Source organism: Triturus cristatus, chromosome 11 (assembly GCF_964204655.1).
Source record: "Triturus cristatus chromosome 11, aTriCri1.1, whole genome shotgun sequence".
NCBI lineage: Eukaryota > Metazoa > Chordata > Amphibia > Caudata > Salamandridae > Triturus > Triturus cristatus.
Window position 1 is genome coordinate 1,101,974,942 of NC_140594.1, and position 19,173 is coordinate 1,101,994,114.

General features: G+C 41.6%; 1 protein-coding gene across 1 annotated transcript in view; it reads left to right on the plus strand.

Moving 5' to 3' along the window:
• LOC146786073 (dehydrogenase/reductase SDR family member 4-like) overlaps positions 1 to 19,173 on the plus strand; it is a 94,317-nt gene that overhangs the window by 19,773 nt on the left and 55,371 nt on the right. The window contains exons 3-4 of the mRNA XM_085635504.1: positions 7,308 to 7,485; positions 16,381 to 16,482. Coding sequence (XP_085491630.1) covers positions 7,308 to 7,485; positions 16,381 to 16,482 — 280 coding nt within the window. The remainder of the gene's footprint in view (positions 1 to 7,307; positions 7,486 to 16,380; positions 16,483 to 19,173) is intronic.

Consider the following 19,173-nt stretch of genomic DNA (forward strand, 5'->3'; position numbering starts at 1 on the left):
ACAGACACCTCTAAAGTGTAAACTATTTTAAGTAATTTGTCTATTTCTTCCAGGCAGTTACATCTGTAATACAACGCAAGCACAAGAGCAAAGGCATTCCATCCTGTGTATTTGGCTGTGACCCCATGTAAATAAGTAAAGGACCGCTTGTGATCATGCTGGTCTACATTTGGGTGCAGCACGATCCATATTACTACAAGCACCTGTAGTTCCTTCTGTAATACCAAAACGCCCTGGGTGAAAAGGTGGGTGCAAACTCAGATTGCACCCTGGGGCACTCTTTGTTGTATGGCGGTGGTTAAATGTGTTATCAAAGACATGTTAGTTCTACATGAGCCCACAGTATACCGTCACACACCATATTATGCTTTGTAACAGGTCCAAAGTCCCTATAGCCCAACAAATCCTGATTTAAAATGTTGTCATTACACTAAACATGTAAAAAATGCCTTAGCAAACATTTTGAATAATGCACTGCTAGATAGGTACAGTGATGTTAAAGGAAGAACAGTTTTCACATTCCGTTATAGGCTGTTAAAAAGAGAGTAATACAGTAGGTTGATTATGGTGACAAGCCCATGATAAAGGCTGTAGCCTGATTGGTTCACTGGGACCAGTCATGTCCAACGCCGTAGGTCTGATCTGTTTATTATGAAAAAATATGACAAAGGCAGTGCATATTAGTTAAAGAGACTAGGCCTTTAACTGTGGATTGTTATTAGGGGTGGGTGTAACTGGTGTAATTATCTCTAGTGTAATTACTTCAAAAATACACGTAAATATGTAAGAAGCGAAATCCAACATTTAGCGCCATTTTCTTAGCCTAAAATGCACCCTTATGTCCGTAAAGGGATGTACTTTGCGCTAAGAAAATAGCTCTAAAAAGCTACTGGACATGACCAGCAGCAGCCAGCAGCCGCTCGCTCTCCCTTAGTTCATTGCTCCTGTGCTCCTGAGGTTGAATTTGTGCCCTAAGGGAGACACACCATGTCACCTCAGTTTGGACATAGCTATATGCAAGGTGATGCTAGGGCAATGCATACCTTAAGGGAGATTTACACATTGCACAGTAAATCTGGAATAATGCAACACAGGGCAGGTCGCTGCCTTGCATCACTCAGCTCTGAGAAAGCCTTCCATAGGTGGAGCGCAGGTGTTCCTATGCATACACCCATGGATTTTGACACATTCCCAGATTTATTATCAGTAGTAGCCCTGTGAATGGTCATAAAGGTACGCCATCCCAGGTGAAGCGCAATGAGGAGTAATAACTTTATTTCTCCTTGTTTTTCCCTTTTTCTATGTGTAATTTTACAGCACACATAAAGAAAAAAGCCTCAAGGAATTGTTTTTGTGCAGGGAGGTGTCCCTCCTGCACAAAAAGAATCCTGCCTTGAATGCACCGCGATAACAAAGGGGATGATGGATGGAGCCATGTCTTCCCTGGACCGGAAACAAGCATCCTGGGACCGGTTTCGGGTTCATAACCCTCATCAGCCAGGCTATCCTGAATCCAGTGGCAAAGTGAGCAAGGGACCCACGTCTGGGCATACCCTGCCAACTTAGGGCGAACAAAGCGATACCAAAGGGGATGATGGACAGAGCGTATGAGCAAATCAAACACTCACCCCCAGTCAACTGATCTGGGTTAAATCCATCATCATTCTTTAGCTCACTCCACCACCCCAGTTCAGACATGGCCATAAGCAAATCAGTCTGACCCTGTGACTCATGGGAACAGTCCAGCCCGAACTGCCAAGCCATGTCTTCCCTGGACCGGAAACAAGCATCCTGGGACCGGTGTCGGGTTCATAACCCTCATCAGCCAGGCTATCCTGAATCCAGTGGCAAAATGAGCAAGGGACCCACGTGGGGGCATACCCTGCCAACTTAGGGCGAACAAAGCAATACCAAAGGGGATGATGGACAGAGCGTTTGAGCAAATCAAACGCTCATCCTCAGTCAACTCAGTCTGACCCTGTGCCTCATGGGAACAGTCCAGCCCGAACTGCCAAGCCATGTCTTCCCTGGACCGGAAACAAGCATCCTGGGACCGGTTTCAGGTTCATAAACCTCATCATGCAGGCACCCTTGCAAGAGTGGCTGTGTTGGTGCTAGGCTGCACTGGGTACACCAGCACAGGGAGAGTGCAGGAATAAGCCATATCTTAGTAGATATGGTGCCTTCTTCCCTTTCCATGTGATGCTGCGCTGCACAGCAAGTTGTCTTGATGCGTTGCGCAGTGTCTAATCTTCGTAAATCTGGCACCTAGACTCCAAACTGGAGTATTGAACTTGGAAACAATATAACCATGGATGAACTCTTATAAATAATAAAATTAGGTAACACCCTTCTACTATCAGCTAATTTAAAAGTTGCAGAATTTAAAAATTATTTTGATTTGTATTATACTCATGTTAACTTATATAAATGGGTGACGCAGATCTAATGAGCAGTGCTCAAGTTGTTGCTTACACGAAACCTACATAGTTCATATGTTCCCAAACTGCCCCCATCTGCAACCATTTTGGGGCAAGACAAATGGCGTTATGAGTAGTGTCTTGATGGGATCAATGATATCACTCCAAAACGTATGTTCTTTGGAATCCATATTGGCGCAAAAAAATCAACTACAAATTGCAACGTTCTATTTGGAGCCTTGGTCTAAGTCCAGCTCTCTTTAGCTGCGGCCTAGATCAATAGCAAACCACCTATTGCTCATCAATGGAAGGCTCGAAACCTAGCAAGCTATTATCTGGAACATTTGCTGTATCAATGGAAGGGTAGATTAGACTGGCGAAGCTGGGGGAATGACTAGAAGGATGAATTATTAGACTCCAGTACAACTTTAATTGTAGGTATTTTTCCCATTAACTCTCATTAACTTTGTATAATCATATATTTCTCAACATATTCATCATTATTTGCTTTATTTAATGAGATGCATTTTTCACTGTGAAATTTGTATGATGGATTACACTTCCAATAAAAAATGAAAAATAGAGAATAAATACTTGTGCACAACCCTGTGCAGAGTTTAACATATGGAGTGGCGCCTGATATGCTGTCAGCAGTGGCTGATCATGTTCACTGGTGATTGATCCATATTTTGTGCCCAGTGGCTTGAATGGCTCCATGATTTGCCGCACTTAGTCTGACCAAGTAAGCACCTTATATCTGCCTTCTGACAGGATTTGTATGTCCATCAGTCCATACTATGGAAAGCTTACATTCTGTTGTATAGGGGCAGAAGAGTTTTAGAACTGGGAACAGGAATGCTGGGATTGTGGTTGGCTGTCCATCACAGGGAGAACCTGAAGGCATGTTCTCTAGTTAAGATGTGGGACATTGCTTCAGTGGCAGGATAGGATGTTCAGAAAGTTATGATTCCAGAGATGCAACCCTCATACAACTCTTACAATGAGTTTGGGAAAGTGTGCACAGGGGATTACAGTAGGTATATTGGGGTTCTCCATTATACCAAACAATTGTGGGGCAGTCACTGTGCTGGTGGCTAAAGAAGCTAGTGGTGGGCAAACGTGTGCTGGCAAATAGATAACTCTATTGGAGATGTATTTGAAAGACTTTCTCCAGATAACTGTACTGTGTAATGTGCCATGAAGAGTATCCGCTATAGACGACTCAGCCTGATTACGAGTTTGGCGGTGTGGGTGCAGACCACCATGTCGGCAGCCCCCTCTTGCACTGCCAAACCTTTGTATGGTCCGCCCACCCGATGACAAGTTACCTTGTGTCTGGCAGGCTTTTTTGGGCGGTCACACAACGGTGCCTCTCAAAATGGGCACAGCAAGTGGAACGCCATTGTAAAGCCTATGCCGTGCTGGAACTGGGGTGCATGCACACAGGGGGCACATATTGTGCCCCCCTGCATGTACCCCATGGCCCTGAGGCAGTCCCGCCAAGCATATTGCAGCCGCACCACCGCCAGAGATCTCTGATCCCTGGTGGTTGTGGCAGTGCAACAGCGGTCTGACCGCTCTAGTTATAATAGGGTGGTCAAAGCGCTGGTGCCGCTGTGGCTGGACCGCCACCGTTGTGCCTTGCCCTCGCGAGTCTGGTGGTCTTCTGACTGCCAGATTTGTAATCAGGACCTTGGTGCACTGCAGGATATATAACTACATTTTGTACTTCTAGACTGGTTTGCAATTTGAGAATTGACCCTCTGTCATTGTTATTTAAGACCATTTTGTGTGCATGTGTGTGTGCACGTGTGTGGGTGCACGTGTGTATGTGCTTGTGTGTATGTAAGTGGATAAGAAAGTTTTTACTTTTTCAGCTAGAGCCAACATGGCAGGGCTAATTTCAGGCAAGTGCTCAAGTGAAGGTTTGGTGAAAATAGAATGACCATGATGTGACTACCATCAGTAGAACAGAATAAAGTGTTCCTTTTCTGAGACATAAAGGGTTGGTGAACTGAGTGCTTAATTCCTTGATGCACATGTACTGTACTGTTAGTAATTATCTATGGGCCAATGATAGAGAACTGTGACTTTATTTTGTATTTGTGTATATTGGCTGGCATTGAAACCTCCCCTGTTAAGATTTTCACTCATGCTCAACAATATCCATTCCATGTCATGATTTCTCTCTTCATAATATAAAGTCTTTATTTTAGTTACTCACAAGCCCAAGCTAATGTCATGTAATTGGCCCACACATCTTTGTCTAATATCTTGATTTGAAGTCTCCACTCCTTGACCCGATTTCCACCCCTTCCATCATCTGGTCCGGGGTTTCTGGTATTCCTTCCAATCCACAGGAAGTTATTTCCACTATACCCTCTTAACCCAACTTTTATTTCTGTATTCAGCACCTGTTCCATTATGTGATTCTAGCGTTCATCGTATGTCAAAGTATCAAGGTTAATAAAATTGATTTACACATATATCAATGTACTGACTTCATATTATTGGACATCAACAGATCATCAAGGTAAGTATTTATAAGGAAGTTTAGATTCACTATTCCATACTCCTCATCTTCTCACATTGACAATATGCTGATGTTCGATAGCAGGAAGTTGATATAAGAGTAGGTCAATATTAAAATATCAAGACTTTGGTAGAACACAATTTCCAGTCTTTCCTCTTGATTCGGTTACCCGCTTATTTCTTCTCCCTATATTTTTTTACAGCTTTCTCCTTAATCACATGAATGCTCTGATGATTTCCCTTCAAAGCACCCTTAAAAATTCATCATATCTAATTCAATTAGTCTCACAAAGAGTTGCATCTTGAAGGTGTCTTATTGAACAGACCATCATTATGCCTAAGTAGGCACAGAACTCTGCACATAAAAAGATAAGACAGGCCTATCTTATATTGTGTGGAGTTCTCTGCCCTGAATGTCTGCAGGGTCTCTGCTGTCATAAACTTACTATTAACTTGTAATTTGTAATATGGAACCTGTAATTAGGAAGGCGAGGCTTGACTTTGACAGGTGAAATAATCTTCATCTTTCTTTGGTGGGACGGTGTAATGTCATTAAGATGATGTTTTTGCCAAAGATTTTGTATTTGTTTTGGGCAATCCCTTTGGAATTTCAAAAATCCTGGTTTACTATTTTGGAGGGTTTAGTTAATCGATTTATTTGGGCACAGGGGAAAACAAGGAGGGCTTTACGGTTCATGTCTATGCCACGGGAAAAAGGGGGGTTTTCAGTTCCTGATTTCCGCAGTTACTATTGGGCAGCCGTTTTGCAATACATGGGGATTTTAGTTGGGTTATGTTCCGGGGATATGGAAGGGGAAATTGAGCTCCCAGATGTTTATAAATTACTATTGGGTGAAAATGCCGAGAACTGCTTTTGGAAATTTACAGAGCCCAGCTATTATAAGAGGACATTTAAGACCTTCCTATCGGCTTTTAAGATCTGGGGGGCCCTAAAAAAGAAGATTGGTCTGGGGAGATTCAGTCATTATACGGAGCTTTACAAAAATCCCACCCTTCCGGAATTGTTTTCAGATGAGACTATGGCAGGATGTGCCACAAAGGGTGTTCAAAAGGCTGGGGACCTAATTCGGAATGAAGGGGTTCGCCAATTTAACGATATTCAGATGGAGTTCGGGCTTGAAAGGGGTAATTTTTTTAATTATCTGCAGCTGCGTAGTTTTTTTGGTAAAAAAATTGGTGGGGTGAGCGGGTTTAACACCAATGTAATCATTGATATTATGCAACGCAACGTTAAGGGATCTATTAAGCTAATATATGCAGAACTGATTAGCTTAATACCGGATAATTTAATTAAACATGGGTCTAAATGGGCTGAACGCGTAGGGGCCACTCCTGATGCACTTATAAAATCTCTAGAGCTTGCCCAGACTGTTCTATATTCTGCTGGGCTTCAGGCGCAACACTATTGAACTGCTTTTTCTCTATATTATACTCTGGCTAAAATAGCCCAGTGGGGTGGACTATAGGGGACCTCGTGTCCTAGATGCGGGGGGACCGAAGCGGATTTAGTGCACATGTTTGCATCTTGCCCTCGGTTGCAAGGATTATTGGAAGCAATTATGGAATTTATAGACCTCTCACTTGGGCTAAAAATTACATTAACCCCGGAACTAATTTTGTTAGGACTCAGCAGTATGAGTTCTAATGAGATAGTTTGTCAATTCCTGTTTACTGCTATGGCGGTTCTGAAGATTAATATTGCTTCTGCATGGTTAGATCCTCTCCCCCCGACCTTTCAGCAATGGTTGGCTCAGCTACTCTCTATATACACACTAGAGAGGGCAATTTATGAAAGGAGGGGGAAGAAAGCGAAGCTGCTGGACGGAATATCTGGGCTCCTATAATAAGATGGAAAGAAAATAATCTGATTGACTGAAAATTATTAGTGGATTAAATCTAATAGCAGGTTGTTATAAATGGGTCATGTATAATCAAACTACGTGTAATTTGACTTAGGCTATACTTTCTGTCGCTATAGTTGGTTACCTTTTCTTGCTCATCTATATTTTGGTTGTCTCTCTCTTTGTACATCGCTTAACTATCTATTTGACCCTGTGAATTATTTCTTACCTCTCCCAAAACCTTGCATTTCTGGTGTCTCGTTTATTTGGTCAATGTTACTGTGCTGACACCCTGGGAGAAAAATTGAAAACATTTTAATAAAGAAATTTAAAAAAAAAAAAACTTGTAATTTGTGAAAAGCAATAAAATAGTAAAGTTACACCAAAGTTTAAGTTTACCTTTGTGAATCAGACCCAAGGAGTTCTAAAACCTTGTACATAAAGTATTACCACTGCCCTGTTGACAGTCTCCTCTTATATTCCTCTCTTTCAGGATTGGGTTTGCAGTTGCAAGGCGCCTCGCGCAGCAGGGTGCTCAAGTGGTTTTGAGTAGCCGAAAGCAAGAGAACGTGAATGCAGCCATTAAGCAGCTTGCAGCAGAGAACCTGACTGTGACAGGAACTGTTTGTGATGCTGGAAAGAAGGAAGACAGGAAGAGTCTAGTACAACTGGTAAACAGAACCGCAACAGCATGGTTGCTTCTTGTAAACCATAGGAGATTTGACAGAGTGTGTATTGCAGTCTGGTCATTTATGTAGACAGATAACATCACACATGTATACTTCAACTTCTATTTGTCCGAAACTGTATACACCAGACCCACAAATGCAGCAACATATGCAATGCGCACACAATCTGCCATAGTTATGGGTGGACAGTCTGGCATATCATGATTGAATTTTTTTGTTTCCCACAACTAAGCCAGATTATTTTGTCCTAGGTTTATTCAATTGACACAAGGGTGAGGCAGTTTTTTGATATTTGTTCTGGCAGTAGCCAACGCCATGTGCTAAGACATGAGTCACATCAGTGGCACACAAGAAACAGCTAGGCTCTGGAAACTCCATCCAGAGGGATATAGAAAATGGTAGATTAGTCACCTACCCACAAAGCAACTATTGCAAGAGAAGGATCACAAAGGGGGCTCCTTCGCACTGATTTAACAAGTTCGGACAGCTTCCACTTATCCTCCAGCTTTATGTGACCTGTTTGCACTACTGCTCAGGTTGACATTTTTTTAAATGAATTTATAAGTATAATTGAACTGAATGACTATTATATTCCCTCTGAAAGCAAATGCAAACGTTTGTCAGAAGGATCTGATATGGTTAATCTCTACGTCCACTAACGCAGGGGATCTTATTGTTCAGTTTAATGAGTGACTGCATTTATATAGTCCACTACAATTTGACAGTCTCATCGTGCTCTTCTGAGTGCATAAGAGGCGTACAGCAAAGTCTGGAGATTTGTTCTGAATTTTGGCAAGATAGTTGAAAGCCTAACATAGTGGGAGAGTATTCTATATGACAGAGGAATGAACAGAGAAATATGAACCATCATTAGTCCTGAGATTATAGAGTGAACTATTTTACATAACCTGAGTGGAACTCTGATGGATCCTAGTGTAAGTGTAAGTAGACATTATATCTGAACTACATTCAGGGCCAAATAGTGGATGCATTTATAGGTAGCCAGGCTAAATAGAACTGGTTTATAAACGTATAACCCAGTGATGTATGGACCAAAGAATGGAGGGGGTTTCATTGTGTAAGTGTGTATCTCTCTTTAGCCACTGAAGTGTTGCTCTCTGTTTTGGAATGATAATGTTTTAGGGGGTTTGCAATCATCCATGACTGATTGTTATTCAAGGTTTCAAGTCCTTGCAAGAAAAGCTTCCTCAGAGAATCTAACATGGACCTATGTGTCATCAGCATATGATTCAGTGGACATTTGAGTGTTATTAAAGAGGTCTCAAAGCAGGGGCGGTTTGTCAGTAGGGTCTTGGGGTCGCTGACCCCCAGACCTCCCCACTGCATCACAGCAGTTCAGTGGGAGGACCTGAGACTGTGTCTGCTGAACAGCACATGTCAGATTGGGCTGTGATTTCTCTTTGGAGAGCCTGACATGCGCAGTTCAGGTTTCTGCAATCAACAGCCGAAAGGCAGCTGAGAAGCAGAGTCACAGACCCATAAGTGTCCAATGGAGCGTTGTGTTTGCCTGCTCCAACCAATCCTAGCACTGCTCTTATGCATTGTTAGCAGAAAGAGGGAATCACTTGGCTTTGACTTGGATGGTCTTCTCCAGGAAGCAGCGCTAGGTAGGACGAACTTCGAGAGTTTACGAAGCCAAATGTGCTGCAGAAGATCATCGTTCAAAGCAAGTTTAATTTTTAACAGATTTAATGTCATTTTTTTTTGGCCCCAAGACTTTTAAAACATAGCATCTACCACTGTCTCAAAGCGGGGTGAGATAAATGCAGGTGAGTCTTGGGATCCTCGTGGGACTCCACACTCAACTCAGTAGCCAGATGACTCAAAACCACAGTCACTTATATCTGGGCATTTCCTCAGGACCTGATGCAATCATTGGATAATGTGAATAGTCCTGTGCCAGAACTTTCACTTACGACTATTGCTCCAGGGCTTTCTGTATTATTCCATGTAATTTTATTTAACCAAATGATTCCACTTAGCCCTCTGTGAGTCAAGGACTCACGCATTGTCCTAAGTGATAGTAGGTGTTAGAAACTCTCATACATAATTACAGAGCATTTCACTCTTATTAAACTTGTTTGAAATGGCCTTCTCTGCAGGATCACCCCCAAATTTGGCTACATTCAGTTTCGCTGGCTTTAGAACTCTGTGCACTTTACCACTGACAACCAGTGCCAAAGGGCTTGTGCTCTCTCTTTAAAACATACTTAAATTGGAATACACCTGATTGGCACATTTACTTTAGGCGATTTGTCTGTTTAAATATCATTCGCATTCTGTTTCTGTCCATGACAATATTTATGATGGAACAATGGTTAGTCAGCATTGGAAGCTGATCCTATCAGCGAACCTTACCTCACGAAGAACCAGAATAGGGTTAAAAAGCCTCCCTCCATAATCCCAGTAATAATGGGCACAAACAGAATCCATAGAATTATTTACTCACCCAGACCTCCTGCTCAATACACCACCATTCAAACACTACATTCCACTAACAATAATCTTTGCCCTCTATCATGCATGCTCCTCAACTGTAGATCAGCAGTTCAACACGCTAGAGATATCGCTGAAGCTATACTCGGTGAAGAAATAGATATTGCTTTCCTCACCGAATCCTGGCTTAATGACCACTCCACCCCATCCTAAACCTGCTTACACCACCTGGTTACACCACCATTAGGCATGACAGACCAAAAAGAACAGGTGGTGGACTAGCTATCATTCACAAAGAAGGAATACACCTTTCCATTTAAAAAAATGCAGAATACCTGACTTTTGAATACCTAGGAGTTGAACTTGCAGTCAAAGGCTCCTCTCTTATCAAACTACACACCATCTACCACTCTCCTGGTGATCACGCCCTCTTCGCAGAAGAGCTTACTGAGCTAGTAACGCGGTTCTCCTTAACTGACAAAGGATGTGTTTTTGGGCAATTTCAATATTCACTGGAACAACTCAGAAGACTCCATAGTCTGGAACCTCACAAACCTTCTTGAAATAGATTACCTTAAACAACTCTGCAAAGGACCGACACATATTAAAAGCTCCACACTAGATGCGATGATCACTAATAATGAGCTTGTCTCACTTAGATCCATCTCACCCATTGACTGGTCCGGCCACCATCTCATACTGTTTAATAGCAATATCCTCCTCCGATCCCACTAAGCCTTAGCAGATAAACCTAAGCACTGGACTAGGAACATCAAACAAGTCCCAATAACTGAATTGGAATCTGGGATTTGGGCCCAACTACCGCGTCACACTCTCACTCAGACCTCACTGTCCACTATAATACAATGATGACAGAAGTTCTCAACCAAGTGCCACTGCTCAAACGAAAACAATCAAGATCAATCCAATCTAAATCTTGGTTCAACTCAGATCTTAACAATGAGAGGTGACAACTCATACAGGCAGAAAGGATATGGAGACAGAACCCCTCGACAATGCACCTAGCACTACTAAGAACCGCATGGCTTTCATATAAAAAGCATTTTTTCTTAGACAAACCCTCTTTCTTTCGTAACCACCTTGGCGTGCTAAGAATAGAACCAAGGAGCTCTTCAAATCATCTCACTCAACTGAAAAACAAGGCCTATTGGTCTGACTTCAAACCCATAGCTGAAAATGAAGTCTTCAATATAATTGCGCACTTAAAACCTACGTCCCACTCTACGGATCCCCTCCCATCCACAATAGTACAAACTTTTAACCACATCATTGCCCCGTTCGGGACAAAAATCATCAATACATTTCTCTTGCTGTGTACCTGACTCCCTCCAACTAGGACAACTCACATCCATACTAAAAAAACCAGGGGCAGACCCTAATGATCTCAACAACCTCAGACCTATCTCCAACCTTCCGTTCCTAGCCAAAACTATGGAGAAGTGCATCCTACAACAACTTAACCAACATATATGGGAATTCAACCTCCATGACACCTTCCAATCAGGATTTAGTCAATGCTGTAGCACAGAAACTAAATTAAACAGAATAGCTCCCTTGCGACCGTTATTACTTCTTTGTAGGCTTGAAAAACCTCTATGGGCTAACCACCACTAAACTCACTGCATGTGAAGAGACATAAACATGCTGATCTTTGTATTATCGTAATTTTTTTTTAAATGTTTCAATTTTTTTCTTCTTATTTTATTATATAACATTAAAAACATTTTTAATAACCACATGTTGATCATTAATGCAAATGCATAATTCTCACACATTTTAATACATAAAATGTTTGTCTTTGTTTGAAAAAAACAAATTGCCAACTGTACGAACATTTAAAGACTTGCGAGATACATATCTATAATTGTACCCCCAGCCACTTCACATTCACCTCTCATACATAACCTTCCCAACTGGAACTACATACACAGGTGGTAACAACGGGTAGAAAAGTTCAAGCAATTGCCATTGTAGTGTTGTAAGTTGGGATTCCAAATCAACAGGTCGACGCACTGTTCGGTGGTTTGAGTGATTTTGATCCACCTTCCTCAGGACCAACCATTTACATAATATGTGTTATGTGGATATTTAGGGAGGTATCTGAAAATTAATAAAAATTACATTTGTAGTAGTCCACCCATGAATTCACTACTCTTTAGATAAATCATTTAGCAGAAACTGCCATGCTCAATATCTCAGCAGACATCCACAGATCCTTAGACAAAGGTGACGCATGCCTACTTATCCTACTTATCCTATTTGATACCATAAATCACCCAGCATTACTTGAGACACTTAAGATTCACTCTGGTATTAATGGCACATCCTAAAATGGTTCATATCTTACCTGCAACACTGATCGCAACAAATTAAAATCAACTCCTGTCTCCAAACCCACACTAGTTACTCTTGGTGTCCCCCAAGTCCCAATTCTCTCCCCTTCCCTTATCAATCGCTTCATGGAACCCCTTACAATCATCTTGATGCAAGCAGTGGTCAAATATAACCTATATGCAGATGACACTCAACTCTACTACAAAATCAAATCACCCAGTGACATCCTACATCTCAACGCCACACTAATCAAGATACAAACTTGGTTTAATACCAACCACTTAAAGTTGAACCCCAACAAAACTGAACTAATTCTGTTCTCCCCTTAAAATAACCCTCTACCAATCCAAGACTGGTTCAAACTGGGTACCCTAAATCCCCCCTCACTCTGTCCAACTCCATAAGGTCCCTAGGCATCACTCTGGACAAAAACATGTCAATGAAGGATCACATCAAAAACGCAGCTAAAGGAGCACTGTACACACTAAAACGCCTCAAGAAATTTAAACCATTCATTCTCACCGATGATTTCAAGATGGTAGTACAATCACTAGTCCTCTCTAAACTGAACGCAATTATCACTGGGACGCCAGAAATTCACCTCCTCCCCACCACCCCAAGATCAGTTTTAAACATGGCGGCCCGGCTCCTAACAGGTGTTAAAGAGTTTGAGCACATCACACCAGTCCTCAAGAGCCTCAACTGGCTTCCCATCAAAGGAAGATGTATTTACAAGACAGCTTGCATCACATACAAAGCCCTTCACACACATATCCCCAACTATCCAGACAACAAACTTACGAAAGCAGAAAGAACGAGAACTCTGAGAAACTCCAACACACTTCTTCTCATACCTCCCACACTGAAAAGGAAATCCACCATAACTAGTTATTTTCCTGGAAATGCAGCTAGGATTTGGAACTCACTCCCCAGAGATCTCCGATGCAATACCTTCTTCTCCTGCTTCAAAAGGGACCTGAAACACCTTCTCCTCAACAAATAATTTGACACACACGATAACTGAATTGTGTTCCAATTGCTCACTCTCCCTATGACTCTTTGTGGCAGTTGGTTGTTTGATTGTTTCAGCTGTCTAATATGTCAGGTACTCCTTTAACTCATGCTGTTCTAATTGTTCGCATACTGTAACCTCCCTAATTGCCTAACGACTCTCTTTGTCTCTATTTATTCTTGTAATTGAACCTATATATCTTGCATTGTATGTAAACCTATTTTATTTTCATTTTATGTAAAGTGCTCTGATACCTTCCGGTCTAGGTAGTGCTATATTAAACCTATAAATAAATAATAAATAAAGTCAACTTTAGCTAACCACCAATTGGTTCTATTGCCCTCTGACTAATGGCATTTAAGTAAGTGTGCTCCAGTGCCAGGGCTTGTGTGCCAGTCACATTAGGTTTTTGTTTTCTCCTTTTATACGCCCCTATTGTTTCTTTCCTTCATTTTTCTATCTTTTTTTTTACATTTTGGAGCACTCAGCAGCTGTATAGACAATTCTAATGGGCTCCTTGTTTATTGCTTATTTCATCTTCAGTGCACCATTTTCCTTCCTGGCCACTAATTCTAAACCAGGCAGCCATCTTCATAATATATATTGTGTCAGTGTTTTACCATTTCACGTTGATAGTCACATTCCGAAGCAAATTATCATTGGATTAGTGATTTAATTTATCACAATACACATATGCAATTTTAAAATGGCTGCTCACCTATATGTTTAATTTGTATTTATTCTTAATATCAAAGCACATCTGCCTTGTTTATCCAGTAGAATATCACCTCTTTTCTATTATATTGCACATTTTTGGTGAATTTCTGAATGTGTTTTTTACTGTAGATGTGCGAGTGGTGAACGTAGGAATGGGTTAATTGGTGGATAAATGGCTATATTGTATTGTATTGTAATTGCATTTATATTGTGCTTACTACCCCTGACTAGGCATCGAAGCGCTTTTTCAGTGAGTAGCATGCTACTCCAGAACCCATAATGGATTAGTGGTGAATTAGTATAGTGAAATATGAAATTACTTTGAGCAGTGGATATGTTAGTCTGTTATTTGGATTGAGAAGGATAGTGGAGGGATAAAAGAGGGAAAAAGTTAGCATTTTTATAGCGCTTGCTACCCCTGACGAGGTGTTGAAGCGCTTTTTGGGCGAGTAGCATGCTACTCTGGAACCAAAAAAGGATTAGTGTGAATTAGTCTTGGGAAATATTAATTTAATTTGAGCGGTGGACATGTTAGTCTGTTGATTGGATTGAAAAGGAAAGTGGAGGGATGTAAGAGGGAAGAGTTTGCATTTATATAATGTTTGCTACCCCTGATGAGATGTTAAGCGCTGTTTGGTGGGTAGCACGCTACTCTGGAACCCAAACAGGATTAGTGGGGAATTAGTATAGGGAAATATGAAATTAATTTGAGTGGTGGACATTTTAGTCTGTTATTTGGATTGAAAAGGAATAGTAGAGGGATAGAAGAGTGAAGGGTCTAGAATTCCTATTTTTGTGGAGTTCATAGCGATAGGAGTGGGCTTGGGATGAGTAAAGGGGAGGTGGAGGGGGAAGAGTCAGAGGGAAGGGTTTAGAAAGGCTTGTTTGGGAGATCTGAATAGTAAAAGAGGTATGATATGATGAACGGATAGGTACGGTAGGGAAGAGTCTAGAAAGGGTTATTTTGGGGATCATAGTAGTGATATGGGGTTTGGGATGAGTCAGAGAGTTGAGGTAGAGTATATATTGAGAGCGGTATAGGGTGAGAAATGGGGTAGTGCATTGTAGTAGTAGAATGAGGTTTGAGATGAGTGAGAGTGGAGGTAGAGGATATCTTGCAAGAGTTATGGGGTGAGATATAGGCGTAGTGCATTGGATATGCTGAATTAGAAGCAAAATAATAAATATAAAGATGCATAAGTGCATGGAAGGTGTGTATATATGTATATATATATATATATGTATAAGGCATGTAAAATATGTAGATTACATTTGGATTTATTAAACTCAGACCTTCAAGTGTTGTTGTACTTTAAATTAATGTATCTGTTTTCACTTTTTTGTAATTCAATAGTGGAGCAATTGTAGATAAATAGATTTGATAAAATATTGACTTATTTCTACTATATGAGTGCCATGATGACTGACATAGTGCATGTTTCATGGGGTATTGAGCCAGACACTGTCATTTATGAGCCATTGGCTGCTTATTAATGTCTCTGATCTATCCTCCTATAAACTGCTTTATGAAAGGAAACTGTAGCAAGATTCTAATACTTAGCGTTTTCAAAATCGGAATGGGTTATTTGATTACTTCTTTTATGGCACATTACACCAATATTTATTTACATTCATTTCTCAATTGGCCCTCGTCACTGCTCTTCACCAACATTTAACAATACCCCATGCACCTGATTTCTTGTTTTGAAACATTGAAATGTTTTCTTAAGTAGGGCCAGATAGGGTAGGCTTTTGAATACAACCACCAACTAGCCCTCATAAAAGTCATATTTGTCATGATCTGTTTTTCTGCTATGTTGTGTGTTTTACAGTGCTGAGAAAAGCTTGTGAGGGATTTGTGACTGTTATATATGGTATCTGGAGTAGGGTGCCTTAAGGCTTAGAGTTGCTGGACCCCGTGAAACAAGACAAACTATTTTGTCACCCTCATTTTGCTGAAATTTCTATTTCGTGAGCACCAGTGTTTGAATATTGTGGATTTTGTGCTCTTGTAATAGTTTTGAGGAATTCAGATTTATCTGGGGTATGAAGATTAGACAGGCCACCAATTTCTATATTTTTTTCTAGTATTAGTGTTCCTATTAGCTATAAGGGAGCTGATATTATCTTTGTTCAGATTTTTCATCTCTGTGTGTATTTGAATCCAGATGGTTGTTTGAGCAATCTAATGAGTTTCTTGAGAAAGACATGTTCGCAGTAAGGGGAGTCAAATGTGAGCAGTATTTGATACTAAGATGATAAAATATTTGACGGTATTTAATGAATCAACAGCACGTAGTTAAATTTCCTTTTTTCTGATTTTGTTTTTGGTGCAGGCCTTAGACAAATATGGCGGAATTGACTATCTGTTCTCGGGCGCAGCCATGGAACCACTTAGCAAGGACATCTTGGAGACAACAGAAGAAGATTGGGATGCGGTACTGTAACAGGGGTCACAACTGCAACCTACTTGGAGAGTTTGGCTTTCACTGTACCATATTGGGCTTCAAAAAGTGCTCCGTTCTTTTACCACATTCCTCGAAAATGAAATTCTTGTGTAATGAATTGCCTTCAAGGTTTAGGTTCTATATAGAACCTTGCAAAAACAACAGTTGATGGATAGAATGCAGAACAAAGTCATACATTCACACCAATACAGAGATCTGGGCCTAAATCCATCCTTTTTTTGCTCACCATGCCATTCCAGTTTGAACCCAGCCATATGCAAATCAGTCTTGACCCTCTGCCTCATGGGAACAGTCCAGGCCGAACTGCCAAGCCAGGTCCTCCCTGGACTGGAAACAAGCATCCTAGGACCGGTTTCGGGGTTTCACCCCTCTTCAGCCAGGCCATGTCTGAACTGGGGTGGCGTGGTGAGCAAAATAACGATGGATTAAACCCAGATCTGTGACTGGGGGTGAATGTTTTGCCAATGTGCAACATTCCATCCATCCTCTTGTGTGTTTTGCTGTTCGCCCTATGTGGGAAGGGTATGCCCAGACGTGGGTCCCGTGCTCACTACGCCACTTGAGTCAAGCAATCCTGGCTTAAGAGGGGTGAAACCCCGAAACCGGTCTAGGATGCTTGATTCCGGTCCAGGGAAGACATGGCTTGGCAGTTCGGGCTGGACTGTTCCCATGAGGCACAGGGTCAAGACTGATTTGCATATGGCCATGTCTGAACTGGGGTAGCGTGGTGAGCAAAATAACAATGGATTAAACCCAGATCTGTGACTGGGGGTGAATGTTTTGCCAATGTGCAACATTCCGTCCATCATCTTGTGTGTTTTGCTATATAGAGCCTTGACAAGTTGAGAGGTGTGAGATTTCCTCTTCTTCCAGGAGTATTGAACAACAGCTCATCCTGTAAGTATTAAATCATCTAACAAGTGCAAAACATGTACAAATCATACACTAGATTGACTGAGACCGCCGGAAGGAGGGCCAAGTCATTGGGTCCTCGGAGTAAACCAGCAGCGGCCCGGACCGGCAGCCCCGGAAGAGCTGAGCCACCAGCCCGAGTCTTTCCTTACTTCCGGCAGCCACTTTTTTCAAAAAAACGGGCACGTTACCCCAATTTGTTTCAAAATGAATTTTATGAGACACCCAAATTGATACGTGGGAGACGTCTACTTCTTTTTCTGAAAAGCAAAGGAGGCCTGTATTAAAGTCCTCTGCTGTACCAATACTATCCTACTATCGTATATAGGAAACATCCCATGAGCCCCCTCTATTGATAAGCATAGGGTGATAAAATCATTAGAGGCCTAAGTTCTCTCACTTTTATCTGCACTCCTGATTTTTTAACCTCATTTTAAACCATAACAGGGCTCACGGTGGTCGTCTATAGTGTTATACGAGTCCCTGTTAGTATTACTATGGGGGTCAGGAAGGCTCCTGTTGGTAGAGACCACCCCACACCCAGTGTCAGAGACCTCATGTCCTCTAACTAGGCCCCCTCTTTCAGAGATTCTCTCATCTTCTTGGACCCCTTCGCTTAACTCCGGCATTAAATATTACAGCTAAATACACCTGGCAGTTCTCACCTCATACCCTGGTCAGGGTTGCAGCACTTTCTTCCAAAAGGAACGTGGACCATGTTTCACGGTTATAAAAAGCTGCACCCCCCTCAGCTCAACATTGTCTTGCGTATATGTCAGAATCAATAGAACGGGCATGTGGGCCATCTTGGAGTGTCAAACAAAACCCCACTCCACTCCAATCAATGCTTCTACATCCTCTATCTGGCTTCTTGTTTTGAATGAGGGTTATATTTTGAGGAAAGTCAAATAACCCCTACTCACAGTACTCAATATGGTTACTTGTGTTGAGCTTTATTATCACTTTCCACTAGGTTATTACTGCCGCTATAGGACCGAACCGACTTCCGGACTATGCATGCAAATTGGCTTTCTCCACTCCTAGCTCGGTGAATGGTATGCATCCCTACCATTTGTGTTCCATATTTCTTTCAGTCCACCGATTAGTGAAGGATACACTCCCCTTCTATTATTACAAACGGGTTCCATATTTTACCAGTCCCTGTCCTCCCTGTTGTTAAGGCCTCGTGTAATGCTTCAAACCTCACCATGTACAACTGTTCTCTCATCTTCCTATGTGCCTGTACACTACCTCCTCTTCTCCTACATTGGATTTTTTCTAGGACAAACCACCTAAATGCATTGGCAATATGCCCCTCCGCCACAAAGTGATCGACCTAGGGTGCATTAGTTTTAGATGTCCTTATTGCTCAACCGAGACTGGATGCTGCTGATTATAGAAACGGTTCAGGAAGTTTTCATAGTAGAAGGACAAGTGATTGAGGAACTTGAATCGAGTCTCAGAGAAGGCACTGCCTTAGATGAGGCAAAAAGGAAACTGGAGGAAATAAATCAAAATATGAATGGATATCGGGAATACTTAATTAATAAGAAAACCAGGAAATTACAGAAGGATATAAATAGGTTCAGTTATGAAGTGACATACCCATACCTCAACAAGGACTACTATATGGAGAAGCAGGAACAGGGATGGGAGAGACAGCCATGTGGAAGATTCCCATTTCCGAGGAGGCCCAAAGATGTGACCTACTCTGCGTCTTCTGGTTCCAGCAGCGAGGAGGAAGGCCAG